A 9,533-nucleotide genomic window follows, 5' to 3' on the forward strand; every position below is an offset into this window, starting at 1 on the left:
TTGTGGAGGAGCTTGGCCGGACTTGGAGAAGACAAGTACAATTCGCTCGATGTGGTCATAGAGGAGGCGTAATGAGCATGCATGGAGTCGGTGCGCCGTCATAGTGACTTCTTCCATTTCCGTTGCTGCCGTCGTATGATTGGAGATTGCGGGGAGGCCTAGGAACTACCTTGCTGAGGCGGCGCTTGCCATCGTGTTCATCCGTGGGTTGTCGTCCATCTTCACAAATGCGTGCCACGTGATGAGCCTGGTCGTGCCAAGCACCACCTTGGAGATATGCCACCGCCCATCATCTTTCCGACAAAAGCCGCCGCTTCAAGAAATGATATCTCGTGCCGTGCAAGCGTTATGGTTAGTTGCTGAAAAGCAACGCCACATGCTGAACTTATCCTAGCAGCAGCATGCCCCTGGGGTGTAGGGGCTGACTGTGACGCTAAAAATGTCAGGCGCATCTTGTGGCCGCCGACATGTGTTTAGGGGCCTGTTTGGTTGTGATATGAGAGTTTGGAGCATATATGTCTCAGTTGGGTCTGATTGAGGGAAAACAGATAAAAAGACAATATTTGCATCTTGTTTGGTTGCCGCATCGAGGCTGCCTGCATTAGGGGATATGTTTTCGCATGGTGTTTGTCGTCCTGCATTGTCTCAACTCACGCAACTACATGATGTTTGGTTGCACACATGCTGCGAGTTGTGCTAACCTTGTACCCTACGTGGTGAGCTTACTCGCTGCACCTTACACAGGATCACAGCTAGCACACCAATGCCATAGCACTGCAATGGCGACAAACTGCACGATGATGACGAAGTTCTTCACCCCAAAGTGTCATGCCGCCTTGCCAACTTCAACATTGCATGCTTACTTTCGAACAAACTTGGAGTAAGCGTCCTCTGCCGCATGGCTGCTGTGTTTGTAACCTATTACTTGTTACCTGCTACTGTAAACCCCTAAGCCCTCCCGATGAGCACCATGCACATACCACTTGTCCTAGCAGTGCAGAAGAGCAGCAGTTCAAGCAACAAGCAAAGGAGCACACAAGCAGCAAGCAAAGGAGCAAAAGAGCAATATTAAGCATGCTGATCATATGGCATAGCAAGTTTAACCTATCTACTATAGTGTCATCCTACCATCACATCCAAAAGAGGGTGTAATCCTACCACCACAAGTTCGTCATCAGTGTGAGGGGTTAGTATATACCACCTAAGCAAAATATATAGACCATCAAGTAGTTTTCAAGCCCTAGCTACACAAAATGTATGTCGTCATCGTCATCATCGTCGGCACCGCCATCGCCATCGCCATCACCATCGAGGATCATGAACGCAGTAATCGGCACCAGAGGCAACACTAGTAGTAGTGCTTGCCCAGCCAGCTCCTGAGTTAGAGCACCCTGTGAGCGTCTGCCATGGCATCAAACTCAACACCCTGGGCCTTTTTGTCCAGCAGGTGGCTCAAAGCAGCCATCATAGCCTCTTGGCTGAAGCCACCACGGTCCATGACGGTGGTGTATTGGTCAGGGTGGACATCGATGGACTTGCTCTCCCATAGGGCGGTTGTCACCTCCTTCACGTCCCCAGTCATGCTGGTGAAGACACTAATCTCCTCCTCCATCAAGTCCCCCTTCTTGCTCTTCCTATCAAGCACAGGGATGTTCTCAAAGGGCTTGTCAGGGCCATCAAGGACTGCCTCTGCGTCCTGGGTGTCTGGGAACTCAGGCACGGGTGAACCGAGAGGCTTGCACCGGAGCCCATGGCATGCTTGCTGGTTTCCATCCCAAAGGAGAAGATGTGTTTCATCTGGTTGTAGTTCTGGATGGGTGTGTTGAGGAACTCCGCATCTTTGGGGTGGTCCTAAGAAAGAAACACAATGTTGTTAGTTGCGAGAAGGCAATGGTTGACATGCTTAAAGCAAGGAGGGCGTGAGCTAACCGCGACGTGGCCGGTGTAGTGCTCTTCCTCCAGAACGATCGAGCAAGTGTTCTGATCCCATGAGGCGCTACTAAGGTCTCTGAGCTTGGACACTGTGATCCATCTCGCTCTCCACTTCCTCAGGTGGTTGTAGACCTGGGTGGAGGTCACCTCCTGGCCACAGAACTCGAACACCTACTTCGCAATGGTGTTCAAGTGCGCCTACTTGAAGCCCTTGTTAGTCCTAACCCCACTAGACACACATCTTTTTAAGCACGAATGTGGACATGAACGGCTCACTTCATGCCCCCCCCCCTACCATCCTTCTCTGCCTTTGTGGCTGCCGTTTACGTAGCAGCAACAGTTGCCTCAGCGAGCACAAAGGTTGTAGGCACAAAAGGAGGACCCGTGCCAGAAACCTCAAACACATCTAAATCAGCAGGCATCTAGTCATCGAGGGGGGCTGGGAGTGCTCGACATTGGACGGAGGGAATTGGCTCTTGGACAGGACAGTGGCCTGACTAAGATCTTGCGTTTGCGTGGTCATCTCCTACAGTCGCACCACACATTGACAATAAGCATATCACACACTATCGAATAATTTAGCTCAACAAAGCACATATGAGCAGCATACATCACAACTAGCTACCAATCCATTGTGTTGAACACTACCCTAGCATGCAAATCCACCACCAATAGCTACCACAACATCACAATCTCACAGATCGGCACACGATACAACCCTAGCATGCTAGAAGGTGCTCACAGATCAAACCCTACCACAAGCTCGAACATCAAACCGTACCACAAGCTCTCAGATCTAGCTACAACGAGTACAAAGAAGGGGGTGATTGAACTCACAGAGGCCATCACTGCAGCTCGAGGAAGACGCGGAAACGGATGGAGAAGATGAGGACACGAGTCACCGTCGCCGTGGACCGCAGGCCGGAGAAGGAGCGCCGCTTACCAGCTCGTCTGTGTCGATGCACGTCGGAGGGAAAGCTCGAAAGGAAGGAGATGAGTAGCGGGAGTTTCGAGGGTGAGGCGAAGGGAGCAATATAGGGCGACCGAATCAACGGGAAGTGACTCGAAATCCTCCCGCCGATTTTTTGGAGATGCGCGCGAGCTCGCGCCTCTCCGTGGTCGCATGAGCTCAGCGCCGTGTTCCCCTCCCCTGCTTCGGCCGAGCCTGGCTCGCCAGAAACTGCCGATTCGGGTGTTCCTAGCGGGCCTGGCTAGGAGCTGCTTTAAAGTTTGTGCTATGCGGGCCAAATAGTGTATGCGAGCAGTCAAACAAGCCAAATTCTCCTGTGCGGGCCTGGTTGGGCTCTATGCGACGTACCAAACACGCCCTAGGTGGACGTTGATGAGGCAAGGTCAATGGTCATAACTTGTCATCATGTCAAGTTTAGGTTAAAACCAAGCCACTACCATTACTCGTACCACTATAGCGGTACGAGGGACCAAATATATATAGCTTTACAATTTGAGGGCTAGGTTTTCCTAGTTTTGCAATCGAGAGACCATTTTTAGACTTACACAACAATTTTAGGAAGTCGTCAACCGAATGACTGCCATGTCGGAAATATCCTATCATGGTAATATAGGTGACGATTATTATTTGAGTAAATTCCGTCGTTTACCTTACAAGCTGGAAACTCTGAAAAGAAAACCCCATTGAAAGAACTTTTCATCAACGTATCAAATTTAAAACCTAAATACCAAAATGTTCCATGTTTAACCGCTTGTGACCCCTTGACTAGCATGGCTCGCCTGTCAAGCTAATGTGTAGATGGTTGAATGATGTCTTGAAGACTTAATATATGGTGAAGATCCATTCAATTCAGAATTTAAAAGTATATAATTCAACATTTTATTTATAGGGGAGAATATCTTTTTTGGAGAAAGGCCTAGCACTAAGGTTTAAACTGATTTTTTGAAGTAAATTCAAATTAATTAAATTTTATTGAAATGAAATCTGCACAAAAAATCATAATGTGTGTAGTATAATATATTATATACTTATAGGATTTTTTTAAGTTAGATTAAAATCTCTTGAGGATTTTTTATTTGGTTTAATGTAAATGAAAATAAAATTAGGAATTTAAAGATAATATAAAATTTGCATGAATAAGTATCACCCAAAATTTCAAGTTTTGCAACCAAGTCATCTGTCATTTACAACTGATGCGCAAGCCAATCTTATCAGAATGGGGCAAACAGTAAAAGTGGTACGTTCTGGTATTCAAGTTTTAAATCCTATATATTAGTGGCAAGTTCTTTAAATGTGGTCACTGTCACTCTTGCCATCTTAGGGGGCAAAAAGTGGAATCTACTCATGTTATTTGGGTGGCTATATTGTTTAGGCTACTTTGGTTACTCTAATTAAACTACAAAAAAGAAGTGTTTCATATTTTCAGTATCAGGAAGCCAATTATTTATTTGGTCTAATTAGAGATGCTTATTTGCCAGGGAAAAGTCCAGGTTGTGATTAATGTGCACAGGGCAGCATTGCACTTTATCAATGGTGAGGTCTCGTCAACTGATCGTGAAGTAGCATGTGCCTTTTGATCTTGTCATAACTACTATGTTGATTCCACTTTTTATCCTTTAATCACGCAGGCGTAAAACAATACCACTTAACACATGAGCTTGCTGAGGAAGGATTTTCTATCAGCCCGGATGAACTGGCAGAAATTACTGGCATGCGCGAAGATTCGACAATCTTGAAGCTGCATGGTGGAACCAGCGGAATATCTAGGAAAATCAAAGCCTCTCTGCAAGATGGTGTCAATGAAATTGAAATAACAACCAGACAGAAACTGTATGGTACTAACATGCACGCCGAGAAGCCCGCTAGAAGCTTCTGGATGTTTGTGTGGGATGCACTACATGACCTGACTCTGAATATTCTCATAGTGTGTGCTCTGGTTTCTCTGGTTGTTGGCCTAGCCACCGAGGGGTGGCCGAAGGGTATATATGATGGTCTTGGCATAATACTCAGCATTTTGTTGGTGGTACTAGTTACTGCCTCCAGTGATTACAAGCAGTCAAGGAAGTTTATGGAGCTGGACCGTGAGAAGCAGAAAATATATGTCCTTGTTACTAGAGATAAGAAAACCAAGAAGGTTTTGATTCAAGACTTGGTCGTCGGCGACATCTTGCATCTTTCGATTGGTGATGTGGTTCCTGCAGATGGCTTGTTTATATCTGGCTACTGTCTACTGGTAGATGAATCTAGCTTGTCAGGTGAGAGTGAGCCAATTCAAGTTTCTGAAGAAAAGCCTTTTCTCCATGGTGGGAGTAAGGTGGTTGATGGGACGGCTAAGATGCTTGTCACTGCCGTCGGTTCACGTACCGAGTGGGGGAAAATCATGGGCACTCTTAGTGACAATGGAGTGGATGAGACTCCTTTGCAAGTTAAGCTCAATGGTGTGGCTACGATCATTGGACAGATTGGACTTGTGTTTGCTATTCTCACATTTGTAGTACTTCTAGCAAGGTTCTTGGTTAACAAGGGAATGGATGTCGGTTTGATGAATTGGTCGGCAAACGATGCATTGACGATAGTCAACTACTTCGCTATTGCCGTGACCATCATCGTAGTCGCAGTCCCTGAAGGTCTACCGTTGGCTGTGACCCTTAGTCTTGCATTTGCCATGAAGAAGTTGATGAATGACAAAGCACTAGTCAGGCATCTCGCGGCGTGTGAAACGATGGGTTCAGTCAGCTGTATTTGCACTGATAAGACAGGAACTTTGACAACCAACCACATGATTGTCGATATGGTTTGGATCGGCAATATATCCAAGTCAGTTAATGGTGATTCAAAAATCACCGAGCTAAAATCTGTAATTTCAGAAAGATCTATGGCAATACTTATACAAGGCATATTCGTGAACACCGGATCTGAGGTGGTGAAGGGAGATGATGGCAAAAGGACCATCTTGGGCACACCAACTGAAGCAGCATTGTTGGAGTTTGGCTTGACCGTAGAAGGAGATCGATATACTGAATACAATAAGATTCGAAGAGTAAGAGTAGAGCCTTTCAATTCAGTCAAGAAAAAGATGTCAGTGATAATACACTTACCAAATGGAGGCTTCCGATCCTTCTGTAAAGGTGCACCAGAAATTATTCTAGAACACTGTGATACCATGCTGAACGGTGAAGGGGATATAGTACCACTGTCAGATATGCAGAAGCAAAATGTCTTGAACATAATCAATTCATTTGCTTCTGAGGCGTTGAGAACACTTTGCATTGCATTTCAGGATCTTAATGAATTTTCTGACGAGCAAACTATACCAGAAAATGGATACACGCTAATAGCGCTTTTTGGTATCAAGGACCCAGTTCGTCCGGGTGTCAGGGATGCAGTAATGACCTGCATGGCTGCTGGTATTACGGTAAGGATGGTTACCGGAGACAACATCAACACTGCAAAAGCCATTGCCAAGGAATGTGGGATATTAACCGAGGATGGCATAGCGATAGAAGGACGAGAGCTTCACGATAAGAGCGAGGATGAACTGAGGGAGCTCCTCCCTAAAATTCAGGTTTACTTTTACTTAACACGCTTGCTTTCCACTAATTTTTTTATGGATCTGAAGGTCCAGTGTTACCTAAATCTACTTCCTAAGTACAGGTAATGGCCCGTTCGTTGCCTATGGACAAGTTCAAATTGGTAACAAGCCTGAAAAGCATGTATCAAGAGGTAGTTGCAGTTACTGGTGATGGAACCAATGATGCCCCGGCATTGTGTGAGTCAGATATTGGACTGGCAATGGGTATTGCTGGCACTGAGGTACTTCTTGATGTTTCTGTCTAATGTATGCTGTTTTAGGCTTCCATGATCACCATTCAGTAACTTGTCCTTGAAAAAAAGGTTCAGTAACTTCAGTTTGAAGATCTACTGCAGAGTGCAGACAGTCTGAAACTCTGTCTCAGTTGTCTATAAGAAATATTTTCTATGTGCTACCATGCTGTATTAACATTTCAGAGATTATGTAGTGATCTTTGACGTGTAATAGTAGGAAGGAGCCAACTTAGATGACCCAAAATTTAAATAAGAGTAAGCACCCTTGCATACACTGTTCACTAGATAACTTAAACTGATTTCCCTATTCGTGATGGTAGACATGTTGCACAACTATGATGTTTTTTTTTTTGGATTCTATTGAGATGCACAACTATGCAATTCAAAACCCATAAGTGAAAAAATTCCATTCTCATTTCTTTTGGGTGATGTCAATTTGTAAGCACCCTTGCATACACTGTTCACTAGATAACTTAAACTGATTTCCCTATTCGTGATGGTAGACATGTTGCACAACTATGATGTTTTTTTTTTTTGGATTCTATTGAGATGCACAACTATGCAATTCAAAACCCATAAGTGAAAAAATTCCATTCTCATTTCTTTTGGGTGATGTCAATTTCTGCCCTGGATTGAAACAATATTCATTTCGCATTGTCTTGAAAAAACATATACTAGTAATCATTTTACAGTACCATTTAAGCTGTGTATAAGACTTTGTTGTGATCAAGTATTTAACCATGGTATTTGATGCAGGTCGCAAAAGAGAACGCTGATGTCATAATAATGGATGACAATTTCAAAACTATCGTAAATGTTGCTAGATGGGGGCGTGCAGTTTACGTGAACATTCAAAAGTTTGTGCAGTTCCAGCTTACAGTTAATATAGTGGCTCTGATAGTGAATTTTGTCTCGGCGTGTGTCATAGGTATTTTCACACTCTCTACCAGTATGATATTCTTGATCCAACCAATGACTGCCTTGGAGCTTGTCTACATGTTGCTCACAGAAGGAATTTCTGTGCATCTTATGCGGAACGAAATTCATGTGCACCAACTTGTGATCTATCTCCTTACTTATGTACCTTTTCAGAACCATTTCATATTTGACACTTTGAATTAACTTACAGGGACTGCACCTCTTACTGCTGTCCAGTTGCTATGGGTTAACATGATCATGGATACATTGGGAGCGTTGGCCTTAGCAACAGAACCGCCAAATGATGAGATGATGAAGCGGTCGCCTGTAAGGCACGGAGATAGTTTTATCACTAAGGTTATGTGGAGAAATATTCTTGGCCAGGCTTTGTATCAGCTCCTTGTATTGGGCACCCTCATGATAGTTGGAAAGAGACTCCTTGATATTGAAGGTCCAACTGCCGATAAAACGATCAATACTCTCATATTCAACTCTTTCGTCTTTTGCCAGGTATGTGGAGTTAATTTTACATGGAAAAATATTTGTTGCTTCTGCGTATTTATTTTGTTCAGCAAGGTTTCAAAGTCGTCACATGTCATTATGCACATTACTAATCAGTAACTGTTTTCCTTGCGGGCACAGTATTTAACTCTGAAGTCATTGTTATTTCTCTCTCTATGTTCATGTGTTAAACTGTTCCCTTGATCCTAGATAATTTTCTCAAAATTAACCTCAAACTTATATGTAGGTTCTTTAGAAAACATGACCAAATGTTTGTATCACCAGTAGGCGCGAGCTTAATATATAAAGTTCGGGTCTTTTAGTTTTTACTGTTCACCGGGTGCAGATGAGCCCGGGCTCAGAAATGGATATTCAGTTCTGGTTCTGTGGGCTCTTTTTATTTGAAACTTCAGGTTTCATATTGTCCAATCATATTTGAAAATCTATGCGACAATGTACAAATATGGTCTGGTAACTCAAAAATGAGTTTTGCAGTGAAGCTATAGGAATCAGTGCATCATTTTAACGAGAAATTTGTATTTAATATGCTGCCATGCTTCCAGGTTTTCAACGAAATAAACAGCAGGGAAATGGACAAGATCAACGTCTTCCGAGGGATATTCAGAAATTGGATCTTTGTCGGCATACTGACAGCTACAGTAATATTCCAAGTGATCATAGTGGAACTTCTTGGAACTTTCGCAAACACCGTGCCGTTGAGTTTGGAACTATGGTCGCTCAGCGTCGTTCTTGGCTCAGTTAGTATGATTGTCTCCGTGATCCTCAAGTGCATTCCAGTTGAATCTGGGAAGAGATTTACCAAGCCGCACGGGTATGAGCTGATCCCTGAAGGCCCGGAAGCTCTCTAGTTTCAAGACGGTGCACAAATTCAGCCGTTTCGACGGTGGCCACCCAGTCAATCAGTGAACAGGATCTCTTGTCTGGGTTGCTTTGCTAGTGTAGTTGTGATGAAGGAAAAATGATCAGATAAGTTTAGAATTTGGAAGTTGGAAACATTGGATTACTGGAAAACAGGGAAAATGGAGCATTAGATCAGTTCAAGCATATAATGGGTGAGGGTGTACATTATGGCTTGTCACGGTTTCTCCTTTTGCAGAGTGTGGATTGGAATTTGGAAGTACATACGTAACAGTTTTGTTCAGGATGGCTATATTAGCTGAAGAACTCTTTGTAGCAATACCGGCATCCATTGTGATGTGCAGCAGGTGCTCTGCATCTTCCATTCATGTGTAATAATTGTAAATTGTAACTATCATATTCATTTGCAAGTTGTAGCTATTCATGTCTGGAAATAAATCTGAATAAGACATTGCGCTTGAGTCAAACAATTTGCTCTGCCCGATCGATCCTGTGACACCCTTTTAGT

At 43.8% G+C, this 9,533-nt stretch overlaps 1 protein-coding gene across 1 annotated transcript in view; it reads left to right on the top strand.

Annotated features, from left to right (window-relative positions):
- Positions 1 to 9,478, top strand: part of LOC119285022 (probable calcium-transporting ATPase 6, plasma membrane-type) — an 11,012-nt gene extending 1,534 nt beyond the window's left edge. Inside the window, exons 2-7 of the mRNA XM_037564223.1 lie at positions 4,381 to 4,435; positions 4,531 to 6,467; positions 6,557 to 6,715; positions 7,484 to 7,655; positions 7,857 to 8,155; positions 8,710 to 9,478. Of these exons, the coding sequence (XP_037420120.1) occupies positions 4,381 to 4,435; positions 4,531 to 6,467; positions 6,557 to 6,715; positions 7,484 to 7,655; positions 7,857 to 8,155; positions 8,710 to 9,015 (2,928 nt within the window). The 3' untranslated portion in view covers positions 9,016 to 9,478. The remainder of the gene's footprint in view (positions 1 to 4,380; positions 4,436 to 4,530; positions 6,468 to 6,556; positions 6,716 to 7,483; positions 7,656 to 7,856; positions 8,156 to 8,709) is intronic.
- Positions 9,479 to 9,533: the final 55 nt, after the last annotated feature.

This window comes from Triticum dicoccoides, chromosome 1A (genome assembly GCF_002162155.2).
Source record: "Triticum dicoccoides isolate Atlit2015 ecotype Zavitan chromosome 1A, WEW_v2.0, whole genome shotgun sequence".
Lineage (NCBI taxonomy): Eukaryota > Viridiplantae > Streptophyta > Magnoliopsida > Poales > Poaceae > Triticum > Triticum dicoccoides.